The 18,255-nt window shown below is 33.3% G+C and overlaps 1 protein-coding gene across 3 annotated transcripts in view; it reads left to right on the top strand.

Moving 5' to 3' along the window:
* Nucleotides 1-6,439: 6,439 nt before the first annotated feature.
* LOC143249348 (3',5'-cyclic-AMP phosphodiesterase, isoforms N/G-like) overlaps nt 6,440-18,255 on the top strand; it is a 163,579-nt gene continuing 151,763 nt past the window's right edge. For 2 of the 3 annotated variants that reach the window (XM_076499050.1, XM_076499049.1), the window contains exon 1: nt 6,655-6,820. Coding sequence is in view for 1 of the 3 variants with exons in the window: in XM_076499028.1 (XP_076355143.1) it covers nt 6,549-6,820 (272 nt within the window). In the remaining 2 variants the exon portion in view is untranslated. Of the gene's footprint in view, nt 6,821-18,255 lie in introns of all 3 variants that reach the window. The other variant, XM_076499028.1, reaches the window with a different exon arrangement.

The following is an 18,255-nucleotide window of genomic DNA, read 5'->3' as shown; positions in this document are numbered from 1 at the left end:
ATTCTACTTTTCAGATTTACTTATTTGTATATATTTTCTTACCCACCCTATAGGGGTAGCTTCTGAGGAGCGGGAGTTTCTCAGAACAATACTGAAATTTATAAACATTTTCTTGCTAGTAACTATGGCTACGATGCCCTCTCGTAACGTGTGCCTGCTTAATATAGAAGCGGATCGATTTCAAGAAATCAACAGAACCCGCATGTTAAGAAACTTTGCTAATGCTAAAGTAAGTAACAAAAAAAAGGGACTTCTTTGTGTGGAAGTCTTTACTGGATAATTTCACCGCTTTAATCTGTGTGTGCGTGAAAAGGCGTAATTTACCCCGGCGAAGTACGAAAAATGTCCCCTGCTATGTTTCAAAATCTTTTTTTGATATTACCCTCATGCGTGCTCCAGCTACATAAACTATCTTCCCCCCTTTGGAACAAACACTAAAAAAAAAAAAAAAAAATCCAAATCAACTTTACCAATGCTGTTGTCCACATATATCTCCATTGAGGAATATCTCATGATTTTATTAACAAGAAAGACATTTATTATAATGGGAACGATGCTCTCCTAAGTTTTCACTTCAGGATATTCATATTAGTTATTTAAATGATTACACTATGTTTGTTTGTTTGTTTTTGGAATTTCGCACAAAGCTACTCGAGGGCTATCTGTGCTAGCCGTCCCTAATTTAGCAGTGTAAGACTAGAGGGGAGGCATCTAGTCATCACCACCTACTGCCAACTCTTGAGCTACTCTTTTACCAACGAATAGTGGGATTGAACGTAACATTATACACTCCCACGGCTGGGAGGGCGAGCATGTTTGGCACGACTCGGGCGCGAACCCGCGACCCTCAGATTACGAAGCGCACGCCTTAACGCGCTAGGCCATGCCAGGCCCCGATTACACTATCTAACAAAATTTTTATATTTTTCTTGTTCCTGTTATTTCCCAATTGCTTATGTCTAAAGTAAATGGAAAAGACCTATTTTTCTCTTCAAATTTTGCTTTTGTAACCCGGGCTATGAAATTTTCAAATTTACCCATTTTCCAGAACATTGAATAGCTGACACAGAATTTTCTCGAACTAACAAGAATTTTCAAAAACTATTCCATAGTATTATATATAAAGGAGCTCACCACTCACCACTTCAGTTTAATTCTAGCTGCCTAAGTAAACACATAGACCTATCTGATTTTATCAGAAATGGTACCAAGAAGCTGCAAGCATTCAGCTATGTATGTGGCCAATTTATCAAAACAAGAGCGAAAAAGAACTCTGTGACAGCATCTGCTAAGATGTGTGAAGCTTACAAGGCATATTTCGGCATACCTGTCGTGGATCAAGACAAACCCTGGGCACCTCATTTTACCTGCGAGCACTGCAAAACTCTAGAAGGTTAGACGGACAATTTTTGCTTACTTGAATAGTAAGATTTTATATCATACAAATTTTAGACCTTTTCAAATTTTAAATATATTTTAATTTTTTAAATTTCCAATAGTATAGAAAAAATATCACATATAAAATATTTTGCATGAATCTCTTATACATTAGTTGTGGATAACATAAGTTTATTCTTCATAATAACAATTTTATTTTGCTCTTTTGCAGGATGGTACAGAGGGGAGAAGAGAGCCATGAAGTTCGCTATTCCAAGAATTTGGCGTGAACCCACTGACAACTCAAGCAATTGCTACTTCTGCATGGTGAACCCTTCCAAATGTCGGGTTGGCAAGAATGCATCTGTTTTATGTATCCGGACCTTTTATCATCCATTCCCTCAGTGCCACACTACCCTGAGCTCCCTGTACCCACTCCGCCCGAGAGAAAGCAGCCATCCTCAGAAGACAGCAGCAAATCAGAAGAGGAGGTAGACGTTGAAGATCCAGATTACAATTTCAGAGGTGCAGTTAATGAGAGAAACTCATACTACCCCAACCAAAAAGACCTCAATAACTTGATCAGAGATCTTTGTCTAACAAAGTCGAATGCCGAGCTTTTGACATCTAGGTTCAAAGAGTGGGATTTATTAGATGAAAGTGTGCGAGTCGCAAGTCAGAGGAGAAGATGGGAGCATCCATAAAGATATACTTGACTTTGAACGCCGCTACCAAGGAGCGTATAACGAAAACATGATGGGAGACTATATTTGGGGGCTGATACGTGAAAGTAATGTACATTACAGTGGCAAATCTCGAAAAATTACTCACTTCTAAACATTTTTGTTCATTTTTGTACAACATTAGTATAAATGCATGTAAATCTTGATTCATATGTTGTTTTATTCAGACCTTATGTAAAAGATAATGTGCAAATTTGTCCGTTTTTACATAGAAAATAGGTTAATTTCTAAATTTTATTATCCAGGTCACAAAAGCAAAGTTTGAAGGGAATAATGGCCATTTTCTCTACTTTTACAACACAAGCAATTAAGAAATAACACATACTATCCATGAACAAAATTTGTGTTACATAGTGTAATTACCTTAAATATTCATCTTTCGAATTAAGAAAAAATTATACACTCTAGATTTCAAACACCTGTATATTTGATGGTTTCTGATGTCGAATTCCGGGAAAGCATTTTAACTCTAGTTATTCAAGAATTGAATGTTATTTTGCACAAATTGTATATATTCTTTCTAAACAAATTTTTACACTTGGAAAACACTTAAGCCTTGTTGTCTTTTGGTTAGCTATAATTATCAACAAGTACGTATGCATAACACTGGTCGTAAAAAAGTATCATGGGAAGACAGTTAAGAATGGTAATCGAGTTTTTCTTTACTACGTATATAAGGTATTAATATCTTCTTTACATGAAATGTGCAAAGCCTCCTGGTACCTAAATTATTCCTTTTTTATTCACGCGGTAACTCGAGAACAAATATGTGTGTGTGTTGCATTCTGCATCGGCTGATGTTTGATTTTAAAAGGCCGTGGCTCAAAAGGAATTAAAAAAAACAACCGACAAACATCCAGCTCTGTCATTAATGTAGTATATATGGATCAAATGCCAAAAATATTGTTCAAAATACATTAATTTCAGTCAAAAGTTCAACCGAGAGCCATTTGTAGTGCATTTCTTTTATTGTTTTAATCATGAGAGAAATGTAGTGCTCAGAAGTTTCACTAGATGGCAGTAAGAAACAGTAATCATGACCTCTCCTGTAATGTTTAACACGTAAAGTGAAGCAGCGCACCAACTTTGTATTTGTAGTGAACTTCACAGCAATTTCTTTCGAGTACAAACATGACTTTAAATTATCTCTACCAGTTTTGCAGTATAACGATTTTTTATATGAATTTGAGGACGGGTGCTAGGAGCGAACTCAGACAGGTTGGGCTCCTGAGTGATGAGATTTATGGGCTTTATGATGACAATTGCTAAAACAAAAATAAAACCGAGGACATTATTAATCCAGTTCTGTTAATCATACCTTGCATATAATGTAAGTACAGGTATGTTGTAATTCTATAACTGTTTTTGATAAGTTACATTAATAAACATCTCCTCGTTACTTTCTGGGGTTTATCAAGTCGAGACAGCGAAATATCAACTACGTACCTGTGTGTGGTAGTACAATATTTATTTGGTATTGTATATGATTTAGTTACGAGAAAAAAATGAAACGGAATAAAAACTCACTAGTTAACGTGTTAGATATCGAATATTGTACCTTATTTCAAAGGGCTGTGGCTTATCTCTAGAGGAACTAAAACAAAAGAAACCGACAAACATTCAGCACTGTCATTAACGTAGTATGTGTGGACTTTATGAATTCTAAGCTCCTGACAATACCGGATGCCTGTCTGTTCCCCTAGTCCCTAGCCGGTACAGTTGTCATTTTTCAGATAGCAACCTTTAACCTTTAAGGGGCGTTTTATAAATTATTATTTCAGTCATATCACGCTCAAAATTATCGTCAGATAATTCAGGATCGGAACAAGAATCACTGGAATGGTGTTTTTCCATTTTAGGGCCGTTTTCACATGAAAATGAAACGATTTTCAACTGAAAATTATTACCATGTTTTGAAGAATAATCGCACTTACATATGTACAGCTTTTCATGATGACATAAACTTCTCTAAACGTTCTACATGTGTTATAAGATTTCTTTCACTACCCGAGTGGTTAGGGCGTTCGACTCGTAATCTGATGAGGGTCGCGGGTTCGAATCCCCGTGACACCAAACATGCTCGCCCTTTCAGCCATGGAAGCGTTATATGTGATGGTAAATCCTACTATTCCTTGGTAAAGAGCAACTCAAGAGTTGGTAGTGGGTGGTGCTGACTAGTTGCTTTCCCTCTAGTCTTACACTGCTAAATTAGGGACTGCTAGCTCAGATAGCCTTCGTGAAACTTGGCACGAAATTAAAAACAACAAACAAACTACCATGTTGTATACGTATCGACGACTCGGGACGTAATCTGGACAGATTAGACTTTGTCAGTTGATTTTGTGTGTTCGATTTGTATATCTAGGATGAATTCAAACCACATTATGTTTGGTTTGGTTTTTGGAATTTCGCACAAAGCTACTCTGAGGGTCGCGGGTTCGCATCCCCGTCGCACCAAACATGCTCGCCCTTTCAGCCGTGGGGTCGTTATAATGTGACGTTCAATCCCACTATTCTTTGGTAAAAGAGTAGCCCAAGAGTTGGCGGTGGGTGGTGATGACTAGCTGCCTTCCCTCTAGTCTTACACTGCTAAATTAGGGACGGCTAGCACAGATAGCTCTCGAGTAGCTTTGTGCGAAATTCAAAACAAACAAAACCGCTGACGGAATCAGGTAGGTGGATAGTAGATGGAAATTTTGTTATTTTAGAAATTTTTCAATTGCTATACCGGAAATGATAGTAACTTTTTTGTCGTAATATCAGTGTGTATATACGCATAACATATCGTAATTCATACTCTGAATGGTTGGTTTTCCGCTTAGGAATTCGATGAGGTGGTTTTCGGCGCGTGAATTATTTGGAACCATTGTCAATCCTTACTGTTAGGAACTATCGTGCTTAAAAATATGCCATACAATCTTCATTTACTTGTATGGTTTGAAGGTTTCCGAATACATACATTCAGATATATTTTGCGAAATAAGAGTCACAAATAAATCAATGACTTAAAATGCTGCGTTTTTTGTTTTGTTTTTGTGTATTCACATTTATTACTTTGAAAAGGTCATTTAAAGTGTGTGTGTGTGTGGATAGAGACAAAAGCTCTTGTATTAATTGAAAACATTACCAATTAACTAACATATTTCTTGTTTCATTCTGTATTTCATTTTCTCAAAGTATATAAAAGTTTGCGATAATTGTAAAAATGACCTGTTTTACAGATGTTCAGTAAAATATTGTAATTTTTAATATGTCTCCTCAGTCACTACTTTTGGGACTAGTTGATCAGGTGACATCATTCAGTTTAATTTAGTTTTAAACGTGTCTACAAAATTTGATTGTAATATAAGATGCCTGTGTTTGAATGATAATGATTACATGTATCACTCTAATAAGTTACCCTCGGTCATTTAATTGTACTTATTTAAAGAGACTCCTTTTGTTGAAACTGTGTCACAACATTGATATTTATTTTAGCTGGGCTATTTAGCGGGCCTGGCATGGCCAAGCGCGTAAGGCGTGCGACTCGTAATCCGAGGGTCGCGGGTTCGTGCCCGCGTCGCGCTAAACATGCTCGCCCTCCCAGCCGTGGGGGTGTATAATGTTACGGTCAATCCCACTATTCGTTGGTAAAAGAGTAGCCCAAGAGTTGGCGGTGGGTGGTGATGACTAGCTGCCTTCCCTCTAGTCTTACACTGCTAAATTAGGGACGGCTAGCACAGATAGCCCTCGAGTAGCTTTGTGCGAAATTCCCAAAACAAAAAACAAAACTATTTAGCGCCGTCAGACAAGTTTACTCGCGCAATTGCGCAACGAGAAACAAATGAAAATATTCAGATATAAGTTGCTTATTTTTTAAGTTTTTGACTAAAATGTTTTATCTCCATTCTTTTGCTTTTGTTTTTCAAACAGACCATTTAACCTTAATTATTTAATAATGATATTGCCACAACTTCCTCAAATAAATAATTTATGCTCACTGTAAAAATATAATGATTGCAAATAAGATGGCAATTAGGTATTAACCCTTCACTCCATAAAATTTCTCGGGTTACTAAAATCTGTTTTAGATAATACAAAGTTGTTATTATCAAGTACAAAGATGACAGTGATAAACTCTGAGATCTCTTAAAAATAAGGATGTACGTCTTTTTTCTTCTTGTCAGACGTTCTTGGCACTTCACTATTAAAAAATAGGCGTAATCTATACAAACAGCGACAATACCAACTGTTACAGACATGGATTTGCTAACATTTGGCTGAGCGCCACAACAAACGCTTCATCTCTAGTTTTGAAAGTGAAGGCATATGTTTTCGGCCCCTTGCCAAACATTACGCCCTTTGGCCCAGGCTGTTATATGTGAGAAAAACAACCATAGCTCAAGAATATAACCACCCTTCATCGAGTGCTTTCTGCAATTTTCTTGCATGTACATCCAGTTAACACTCTCGATCCAAACAGTGAGAACATCTGGAGAAGACACGAAAGCATCCTTTAACAACGATAGTTTTAACGACGATACGTGCTCTAACTATTGGAAAACCATGGAAAATATAAGTGTGTCACAGTGTGTCCCAGTAATCAAACTTCGTCCTCCGGTCATGGGAGGACCGAGGCCATCTGCTGGTCAAACCTATGGATTTTTCTGTGCACCCTTTGTAAAGTTCCTGCCTCGTCGTCGTCACTCTTGGATGTGTGGGTAAGCGAGATTTAATTTATCACTGAAAGAATTTAATCACACAAGTAGAGTAACAGATTACAAGAAATCGTACAATGATGACTGCATTTTAATTAATATCCAAGTATGTAATCAAATATTCAAGGTGAACGTTAACAAACATTATACTCAGATACCTAATGACCAAAGTAAACCTTAGAGTAAGTGTTCTTGTTATTGATGTAAAATAGCAACATTTTTCTAGAATTCTCTGATAAACCCAAGAAAACACTACCCCCTCTTCAGTAGTGTGGGTAAGAATACAAAAGAAGGGGGAGCAGCTAAACGCTAAAAAAAGTGAAAATTTGTGAGCGAATCACATGCGATAACTGTTGTTTCAGTACACGTGTCAACTAATTCTTAGGTGTCCATTGTATGGTATGACATCATTGTGTGACATCACAAAATCAACTTTTGAAAATTATGGATGACGTATCATCACAAATCTTCTCCAAAATAAAAGTACAACTAAATATTCATTTTAAGTTATATCACGATATCATTTTATTAACGTATTTTGGATAAAGCAGTGGAGAAAATAGAATATTTAACCCCATTTATCGATTTTTCCAACTTCCCATTGTAATTTTATTATAGAAAGAAAGAAATTTCCCGCCCGCGCAGATACAATTTGTCAATAGACGTTACAGAGATGTAAGTTAAAAATTACAACAACTGTCAAGAACACATTGTTAAATGTTTCCTTAAAAATTATTTTGTTTTTCTGTTAAAAATGATGCAAATTTTATTTAAAAACAACAACAAAAAACGAATGGACAGTGGCCCGTTGCTCCACCTCCATATCTGTCTCTTATCTTCCCCTTTATCTAAAGACAAGATTGAAATAGACTTGAGAGCAAATGTATTATTGTATCAAAATCTTGTAGTAAAAAAATCCGCAAAGATAATTTCAGAGTAACTGAAGCTTAAGCGTTCTTTGTCAGTTTGTTATAGCATGCTATAAATTTAAATCGTTACATGGGTCTGTTTCTCATCACTTTACTAAATTATAAATAAATAATAATAAACGATGGACACCATAATACATGATTTTTAAACATTAGAGTTCTAAATTGGACAATTTCATCGGTAAAATATCTAAACCAAACGCTTTCTCAAATAGCATGATCGGCAAATCGGGTTTACTAATTGGAGTGAGAAATAATTTTAATAATGTATAAACTAATGGCTATCTCGTATTTAGATATGAAGGCCTTTACCTTATCAGGGAAATTAAACTGTTGCTTTTTGCTTGATGTAATCATATAACAGTATGACTTTGATTATTTTCTATAACGTGTATAATAGATAAACTCGTACGTTAATCTTTATAATACAGTTCTTGTTCTTGAAAATAAAGACAGTTTGTAACATTGATGCTCTTTATGTACAACAATGTTATACAGTTAGTTCTTCCAGAAAAAAATAGAATAGGACTTGTCACATAATTACTCTCTATGTGTAACAGTATCACAAAGTTATTTCTCTGAAGCGCATTTTACAGAACGTGCAATACGTAAAAAGTGATGTCCTAATAAAACTATTCGGTAAGTTATGTTTCATGTGTTGTAATTTAAATGTTAGCCAGAGAGAAAGCTTTAATAATACAGAACTTGAACATACAGAAAACAAAAGACGAAACGCAAAGTTTTCTAACATGTTTGAAGATACACTATGAATACGACACTGCATGAAGCGTTGTTAGGTTAGTTAAAGTTGATAGTCGAGGAGTTACTAGATAGAATTATTTCGAGATAGAAAGTGATTTAAAAGTAAATGAACCAGTCAGTTTGTAAGCTATCGCGAGTCCTTTGTACAACTAGCTTAGTTTGTTTTATCTTAATTAATGTCATTTATAGAAAGGCCTCTAACAATGTACGACAGTGTACAAGTGTTGACGCTCGTAGAAACTTTAAGGAAATAATGTAATTTATTATCATTACATTGACTGGACTTTGAATTAATTTCACCAGATAATTTAAAAGAGTCAACAAAGAAAAGAACAAAAATACAAAACTATTACCAAATGCTACTGCTGGAACAAAGTTCATTATAATGTTATATGAACAGTGTGTTAACTTTATCAAATAATATTCTTGAATTTTTACTGAATACCGTATTTGCCTCAGGATAAAACTACACTGTTTACTCTTAAAATAATGCGTAATTTTACCCCTGCTCTTATACATAGGTTCTAAGATAGAATTCCAGTAAGATCTCTCCGGTTAATAGCATATGTAACCAAAGTCACATTATTCCTTTTACATTTGTTTGTTGTTTTGAATAAGTGCATTGATATCGTGCCATCTACTGCGTTACATTAACATCTTTGTAATTGTATCATGTATTTCGATTCTTCGTAACTAGAAGTTATTTATTTGGCATACTAGTTACAATTAATCGAAGTTTTTATTCAAATTATATTGGTCTAATCTGTCATAAAAATATTACTAATATTATATTTTAAAAATTTCTGAAGCGCACACTAATTTTATAAAATATGTTTATGTATTTGTAACAGAAAAATTCAACTATGATAAAGTCGTTGCAAAGTTGATGTTGATTATTTCATGTTTGTGACTTAAGTTATGTTGCATTGAGCTGTTTGTAGTATTTCAAGAGCATAAAAACTATACTTATGTTGTATTGATTACTTTAGAGCGCAGTTTAGCACACTTTGAAAAGAACTTCTAAGAAGTTCTCTATAGAAGTAGCATCCTACACTTGTTTGATAACAAATGTCATCGTATACACCAAACCTCAAAGAAATACACTTAATTTCCTCAATAATTGCAGGGTCGTCTTTTACGTGGGAACATCTTATACACCAGCAAATACGATAGTATATTGGAAAAATATTTTAATATTACCTATAAACAAATATATATAAATCATAGTGCTAAACAAGCCTTTCTATTCAATAGTCTCAGTTAATCTACATGATATCTGCATTTAAAGATTGATATTATGGTGAACAAAGCTGAAAGTGTCACATTAAACACAGTAGTTTAGGCCTAATTAAGCTTGTATAAATTCTAAAGAAAAAAATTTAGAGATGTTTTTGTAAAAATGTGGGGAAAATATATGTGTGTTTGTATGTATGTATAAACTATTTAATACGATTAAAAAGTTGGTGGAACCGTAATACAATGGATTGAAAAATTATTTTGGTAAAATTAAAACATTTTTACTTAAATTATCCACTGACATTAGCTCTAACAGGGTTTATTCACTGATATCATGCGTTTGCCACCTTAAATCGACAAGAACGGTCGGCAAAAAAAACAAAAAAACTGGCATAGTATCCATGTTGTGTTCCAATGTGCACAAATGATGTACAGCACAACAAATCTCTCTCGTTCCACAGTTTTCCTACAAATGGTAAAAGAAAGAAATTGTGGCATGTAAAGGTTCGACGTCATAAAGGAAGTAGATAGTGCAAAACTAAACTGCAAATTTGCAGAGACCTTGCTTAATACTAGTAATAGGGCCCATAACTATAATAAGGCTATATGGAATTTTAAACATATATAGGAAATTGTAGTGCTCAATAAACCTTTGTATTCAACAGTCCTATATTATATCTCCATTTTAAGATCTGATATTATAATGAATAAAACTGAAGCTGGAACGTTAACATAGTGGTCTAGGCCTATTAGGCTTTTATAACACTTTGTTATGGATTTACATTGTGTCAGTGTTGCATTGTATGTATTTGAATGAGCTAGTCCTGAAGAGAAGCAATAAACAGAAATAGATGTAGAAATAAAGTTGGTGAATCAGTAAGAACACATCCTTTCAACAAACTATGATTATCTCTGGCTCTTGATGGTCTGAAGAACACAATAATATCTGATATAAGTGTTTTCTCACTGATATAAATTGTTTTCTCAATTTTTCAGAAAACAGTATACTTGTAAGACTAATTTAAAATATAAAGTAACATAAAAATTGATCTTGATTTAATTCTAGTATGATATGAAACACTTATACTTCACACCACAGCTTTGTTCGTTTACTTTTACTTGAAAAAAAATACTATAAAATGATCAGTTTTATTAAGTAAATGCAAATGAAATACAGTATGTAAAAAGAATAAGTGGTTAAGGAAAAGTTAATCCTGACGGTTGACATTACTATTCAGTTAGGTGGCTGCAAGTACTAATCCAGGTTGGCTCATAAAGTGTGTAAGAGGTAAAACTAAAGAAAAGCATCACAAATTTAAATTGACTTAGAAGATGATAGAAGATCAAAAAATTGTTCAAACAGTAAATTATAACATGAAAAATAGGTTGGCTGAAAATGTAAAAATTAACAGTAAGGATTTATTTAAATGCATTAAGAGCAAACAAAATGTTAGAATGGGGATCGGATCCTTGAAGGATTATAAAAGAAGCGTTGTATCTGATGATTATAAATTGGCTGGGTTATTAAATTATGTTTTTCTTCAGTTTTTACTAATAAAGATTTGAGTAGTATTCTTCATTTTGAACAGTTTCTAGATGGAAACAAGATCAAACAAGGCGATTGTATTAGTTTTGAGCTTTAAAAAATTGAGAAGTTTAATGAGCGACAAGCCCAGATATTATTAGATATAGAGTTTTAAAGAAGGTTAATGATTGGATATGTGAGCCGCTTGTTATTATTTTTTTCAAGCCCTTGAATAGTGAACAGGTGGCGAAGGATCAGGATTTCGCTAACGTCATTCCTCTTTTCAAGGGAGGAAATAATACTTTCCCGTTAATTATAGGCCTATTAGTTTAGATCAGTTGTGAGAGAAGTTTGGGAAAGTTCGTTGAAAGATACTTTGCAAAATAATTTAAGAAAGTTTGAAATTTTGTCGAATAGTCAACATGGTTTTACTAAGGGAAAATCTTGCTTTACAAATATTTTGACCTTCTTTGAAAATGTTACTGCTTACATACATGAGGATAAGAGTGTAGGTTTGATACATTTGATCTTCAGAAACTATTTGACAACGTGCCAAATAAAAGGCTTGTGAAAAATTATCTTTAGATGTGTGGAGGGATAAGTTAATTAATTGTGAAGAAGAATGGCTGGATTGTAAGAAAGCAGAGGGTTATTTTAAATGGAGTTCAGTCAAACTGATTAATGTTACATGTGACCTACCTTAGAGCTTAGTCTTAAGATTTTTGCTTTTTTTGATTTACATCAATGATACAAATGAAATAATAATCAATAAATTACATATTTTTTGATAATGTTAAGGTATTGAATGTTGCTACTTCACTAAAAGAGTAACTGATTTAATATTATTTTACCATCTGTGTTTGTTTCAATTTAGTGTATGTAACATTATTGTTAAATGAGTATTGTGCAAGCCCCATCTGTTCTCTAAATTTGTAGATGATTCACTAGTGTAAGAATAAAAAAATATGTTTTACGAAAACACTAGCGTATCTTCAAATATTGTTATATGCGAATTTTCGAGCATTTCGCCTAATGAGTATAAATGAGCCATCGCAACACGAGGAGTGATACTTGTAGAATAATGTTGGTCAGCTACATTCAGTATATTACACCCTTTGAAAGTTATAAGTGTGATTAACGCTTATTCATTGAAAAACTAAAGAAATTTATCAGGAATATTTGTAGATGTCGAACATTATAAACCGTTTAATTTGATTGAATTAACTTCGGACATTAGTACATCTGCGAGGACATTAAATATCTTCGTCGGTAAAAAGTAGCTTGTAAGTTATGTAAGGCCAGCCAAGCTAGCTATCTTATGGAAAGTGTAACAATATCAACTAAGAATTAATTCGCTCTTCTTAGACCTGTACTGCAGATAAAATATTCAGTTCTAAACCAGATGGAAGACTCAATATAGTTTGTGAAACTTTTGTTTATAAAGCATTATTTGCAATAAATATTTGTAATAATCGTTATTATAACGATAAATTTGAAATCGTAATAAATAACGTATGTAACATAATAAATCACAGACTTGTCCGAGATAAATTATAATACGTAAAAAATGAGTTAGATTATATTTCGCCCCCAGTGGCACAGTGGTATGTCTGCGGACTTACACACAAAAAATCAGGTTTCGATACCCGTGGTAGGCAGAGCACAGATAGCCCATTGTGTAGCTTTGTGTTTAATTCTAAATAAATAAATAAAAAAGATTATATTTGAGCAAATAAATGGTAGAGGGGTCTTAATAATAATAACGCAAGATAATTCATATGGGATATCGTAATTTGAATGTGAATATTCTTAACAGTGTCATGAAAGAAAGGGATCTTGGTGTAATGGTTGATCAGTCTCTTAAAACCATCCAAACAATGTGTTGTTGTTAGTGGTAATGCAAATAGTATTTTGGGTTGTATTTACATAAATATGGAATACAAGTCTAAATAAGTTATTATTTCATTGCATAAGTCACTAGTTATGGCACATTTGGTGTATTGTGTTCAGTCTTGGGTTCCTTACCTTAGGAAGGACATTGAATTGTTGGAAAGGGTTCAGAAAATGGTTACTAGAATGGTGCCTTGGATGGAGGGGTTGTCATACGAGGAAATGTTTAGATATCTGAAATTGTTTTCTTTTGAAATAAGAAGAAGTAGAGGTGATCTGATTGAGGTGTTTAAGATTGTAAAGGGAATTGATAGTGTTGAGGCATTATCATTTTTCATACTTAACGTTGAAAACTGTAGGACAAACGAACACAAATATAAATTTTTGCTAGGTAGAAGTTATTTTTAGTTAAGACCGTTTTATTTATCTAACAGAGTGGTTGACCTCTAGAATAGGTTGCTTGCGATGTAGTGGAAGCGGTAAATCTAAATAAGTTTAAGAGAAAGCTTGATAACTATATGACTGATAGGGCCGTTAACTATATGACTGATAAGGCCTGGCTTTAAGAATTTTTAAAATTCATTTATTTAATAGTTTTAGTTTAACTTAGAGAATGGGAAGGACCAGTAGGTCTCTTCTTGTCCCTAAACTTTAAGTTATTATAATAAAATGATACTGCAATGCTTTTAGCAACTTTTTGGTTTACTTATAGTTACCAACTGGAATATCCGTCTCTTGGACGAAAGTTATATAAATTCATGATTAATGAAAGGTTATCTTAGAATATGAAAAGTTGCTTCCCTTATAAGTAACTATAAAAAAAACAACATCCATAAAAACTGCAAAATGCAAAACTGGAAAGTTGTATGTAATTTCTCGTGTATCCATCAACTACAAATTTGGCGAAGATCTATCAGAGAGAACGAAGTAGTGGTAAAACGCCCGAAAATGACCACAAAAACCGCAAAGCACAAAATGAAAACCTGGAAATTTGTATGTACTCCCCATGGACCCAATGAATCTCCATACCATAAAGGGCGAAGTAGTGGTAAAAACACCCATAAAACCGCAAAATGCACAACTGAACATTTGTAAGTATTTACCATAGACCCAATGAACCTCCACGCCAAATTCGGTGAAAATCGATTTACAAGGAGCGAAGTAGTTGTAAAAAAGATAAAATCGTCCATAAGTAAACGTACAACGCGAAAATGAAAATGAATGTCCCCCGTATGGATCTAATTGAACCTCCTATCCCATACCTTTTTGAAATTCATTTACACGCTGCGAAGTAGTTACATGTACCTACAACAAACGGTACTATTACATTTATATAGATATCTAACACCTTTTTTACTTTTACTAAGTTTTTCAAACGTTGCTATTTCGATTGTCAAAGAAATATATTTATTTTCAACATTTATTTATTTTAATTGGAATAAAATTTTAATTCAAAGAATTGTTTTAAAAATTTACGATTTCGCATTTTTTTTTCCCTAAATATTCCTCGGAATCAAATCATTTGGAATATATTTGCTTTATTTTTAACGAATCCACAGCAGTTAGTTCGTGATAACTTTAAATGTAGCAAATAAATAAAATGAGCTATGGTTCTCGAAATACGTTTCGAAGTGAGATAGAATAAATATTACACATTTTACCATAAGACCTTTGTGACTCAGCTGGAGGTTTACAACGCTAAAATTCGAGTTTCAAATACAACGGATGCACAACGTGGATAATTCATTGTAAAATGTTACGCTTGAACAAACAAAATCATTGGCCAGTTATAAATGGAGAAAACTGTAGAAATAAAATGAAAGTGTTGATTATACTTGTATAAAGGCACGATTTTTCTCTCCCTTATGCACAAATTATATAAGCTTAATTGACAGGGTACCCATTTTCTAATTCTTTTTTACTTTGAATGTGCCCTACAGTGACAAGTCTGAAGGTTTACAATGTTAAAATTGGTTTCGATACCTGAAAATGGCAGACTGCAGAGAGCCTAATATGTAACTTTGTGCTTAATAATAAACTATAGACAGAATGTTACGTCACTTCATTAAATGTTATTCTTTTGCTTTTAGGGGCTTTGAATAGAATAGCGAGGATACTATATTATACAATTCTTTAAGGTCAAAGTCAATAGTAAAAGTATTATAATTCTCAAAGTACAAACTTGCCTTTATACTGTTATCTCTGGTAGGATCCAGATATTGCATTATTGAGTTATATTTTTGGGAGCTACAACACTCATCCATACAAGTAATACTCTTGCATTCGTCTGTCAGAAGTTTTTCTCGCAAATTTCTTGTCCAAACCTCATGTCATTAGAAAGGCCTTTGTTCAAAGAGTCCGTATTGCATACTGGCATTTCCATTCAGGATCTCCTTAACTATTTTTCTTATGTATCCTATCTTTTTAATGCAAAGATATTTCTACACAGAGGCAAAATGTTGTTGTCATCATGTGATAAATGGCTTCGATTTGAACTTTAGTTTTTTACGTAAACAACATTTAATTCGCATGTAATTTCCTAAAAAACCCAACAATATTGTACTAAATACAGTTTCTGTTGGTTTTATCGACTTAGTTAGGTCTAAAGTACGCATGCGCACTTCTTTCAAAAGTTCATGCTTATCACTTTGTGAAAAGGCATTCAGACGTTTTTGCATTTTCAGCTAAGTTTTCCTTCATTGCAACTTTAAATTTACTTTATTATAGAACAGTTTAGTTTTAATTCATTTCTAGAGTGCTATAAACACCGTTTAGTTATTTTCTTTTCTTTAGTACGAAATTTATTCTTCGTTTTAGTGAATTTTTTTCAGCTCGTAAAACCTTATCATACAACGAACACTCATAGTTGTCATAAGCTGTACGTTGTTATAAATACCATTACCATAGTTTATTGTTCACTTCACGCGTAGTTTTATTAAATAAAATTACATCTACGTAAAAAATGTTTGTGTGACTGCACAAAAGTTTTTCAAGTAGACCAGGATTTATCGATCTAACAAAAAATGCCAGCAAAAAAACGACACTTAAATGGCGTGCATGAAAATTCGAGCGAAGAGTATGAAAACTACCGCAAATGATATGTTGGTCTTGGCTAGTTCATAAATAATTGACCAAAATAATTAGGTGAATGACTAACTTTTATGTCAAATAGGTAGGAAACTAAAGTAGAAAATTAAATTAACTGCAATGAGGAATGAAGGTTTAACTTTTGTTGTATCACACATGTTATTAGGGATTCTGTAACCAACAAAGGTATGGCTCCACAAGCAATTTGATGCCTGAATAGTTTTAAAAAACTTAGTGTATTTCATTGGTAATTCTATAATTAAGGGATTTTTCTCCTCCGTGAAGAATAAGAGAATCTCATATGTCTCTTACTAATTAGATTTATTTTGTTGGTGATCTTTATATTTAGAAATAATACGATATTTAATGGACAAAATTAATAAGCACCATATGTGTATTCTATTGCATTAATTTGATGTAACTTCTCCTGTTGTTTGTTTCTTGTAAAAGACCGAACAAAAGTAATATAAAGATATTTGAATTTTTTGTTAATTTTATAAATAGTTTTCACGTATTTCGATTTTAAGCTTCAAAATTTGTACTTTGGCAACATGATTACGAAGTGAATAAATTTGAGAGCGTGGCTTTTGAACACAAAATATTAGGTTGAGGAATAATTCGTGAGCGTTTTTAAATAATTTCATTCAAGCATTACATGCAAGACTATACAATACTTCAATGCATGAACACATTACACCCAAAACATTTATTATGATACTTTATTTCATGTAATACCTAGGTATATAGTATGCATTGTTTTAAACGAAATTGCAAGAAATTAAATGCGAAAAGCAGATGGTGTCGAAAATGCTCGATTTTGTCCACTTGACATTCCATTTAATGAGCTGAAAATGAAAGCAAATATTAAAGACATATGAAAATCAAACACACCATCTATTAGAGCAAAAAATTATCTACCAAATGACATGAAATATTTTGCGAAAGCGTTTCATTTATGAATATATTTTTTTAACTTGAAAAAACGCTCACGAATTATTCCTCAACCCAATATATAATACTGACTACTGACAGAGCATAAATAAAACAAAATATTAATAATGCTCTGTGCTAAGGACAGTTTGAAAACATATTTTAGTGCAGGGATTTTGATAAATGTTAAAGTAATAATTCTCACACATAAGCTGTTGTAGGCGGAAACAGGAATCTGCGGTAAGTACCACTTTACGAACGACACATGTTAGAAAAATGATCAAGATGAAATTTGTTTTATTTTGGGCAGGGGCAAGAAATGATTTATGTTTGAAAACGATTATTTATGGGTTTTATTTATTATCTTTCAAAGTATATTCAAATGTAGTAATGAAAAACCGCACTTTTTAGATGCTATAAACATGCTGCCATAAAGCTAAAAATGAAGAGGTTGATCTAAGGTGGGTTGAGGGGAGACGCGTCTAGAGAAGATGGAGGGTTCAGTGAAAGATGTGCGTAACTAACTTAGGCTTCAGAATCTATCTTAAACAAAAAATATAGAAACCTTCTTGCTCCAGTACGAGATTTTCTAGACTCTTGGTTCTCTGTTGTCAGACTTCTGTTACGGAATGTAACGATGAATTATGAGAGAAGAAGTTAGCTTCTGCTTTGAAACATCTCTCAAACTTGGCAACAATATTTGCATAGCCCTGTTCGTGACTGTATTAGATAGCTTCAAATACATTATTCTATCACATGTTGGTAAACCTCTCTGAACAAAAACTGAGTTAAAAGCCCTACCGTACCCCAAGTGGCATAGCAGTATGTCGGCAGAGTTACAACGCTGGAAACCGAGTTTCGATACCCACGGTAGGCAGAACACAGATAGCTCATTGTGTAGCTTTATGCTTAAATTCAAACAAACTAAATTGTGTTAAAACTACTTTTACTACTTTGAAATTTCTTTAGAAAACACTACCAACGTAATTTAATGTTATAGCTCCTTTAGCTAGAAAGGAACACAGTTTCTAATATTTTAAGTCACTGTTTAACAACTTTTACCACATAAAATCTTCTTT

The sequence above is a fragment of the Tachypleus tridentatus genome, chromosome 4 (genome assembly GCF_004210375.1).
Source record: "Tachypleus tridentatus isolate NWPU-2018 chromosome 4, ASM421037v1, whole genome shotgun sequence".
Lineage (NCBI taxonomy): Eukaryota > Metazoa > Arthropoda > Merostomata > Xiphosura > Limulidae > Tachypleus > Tachypleus tridentatus.
This window is presented reverse-complemented; position numbering and strand designations above follow the sequence as displayed.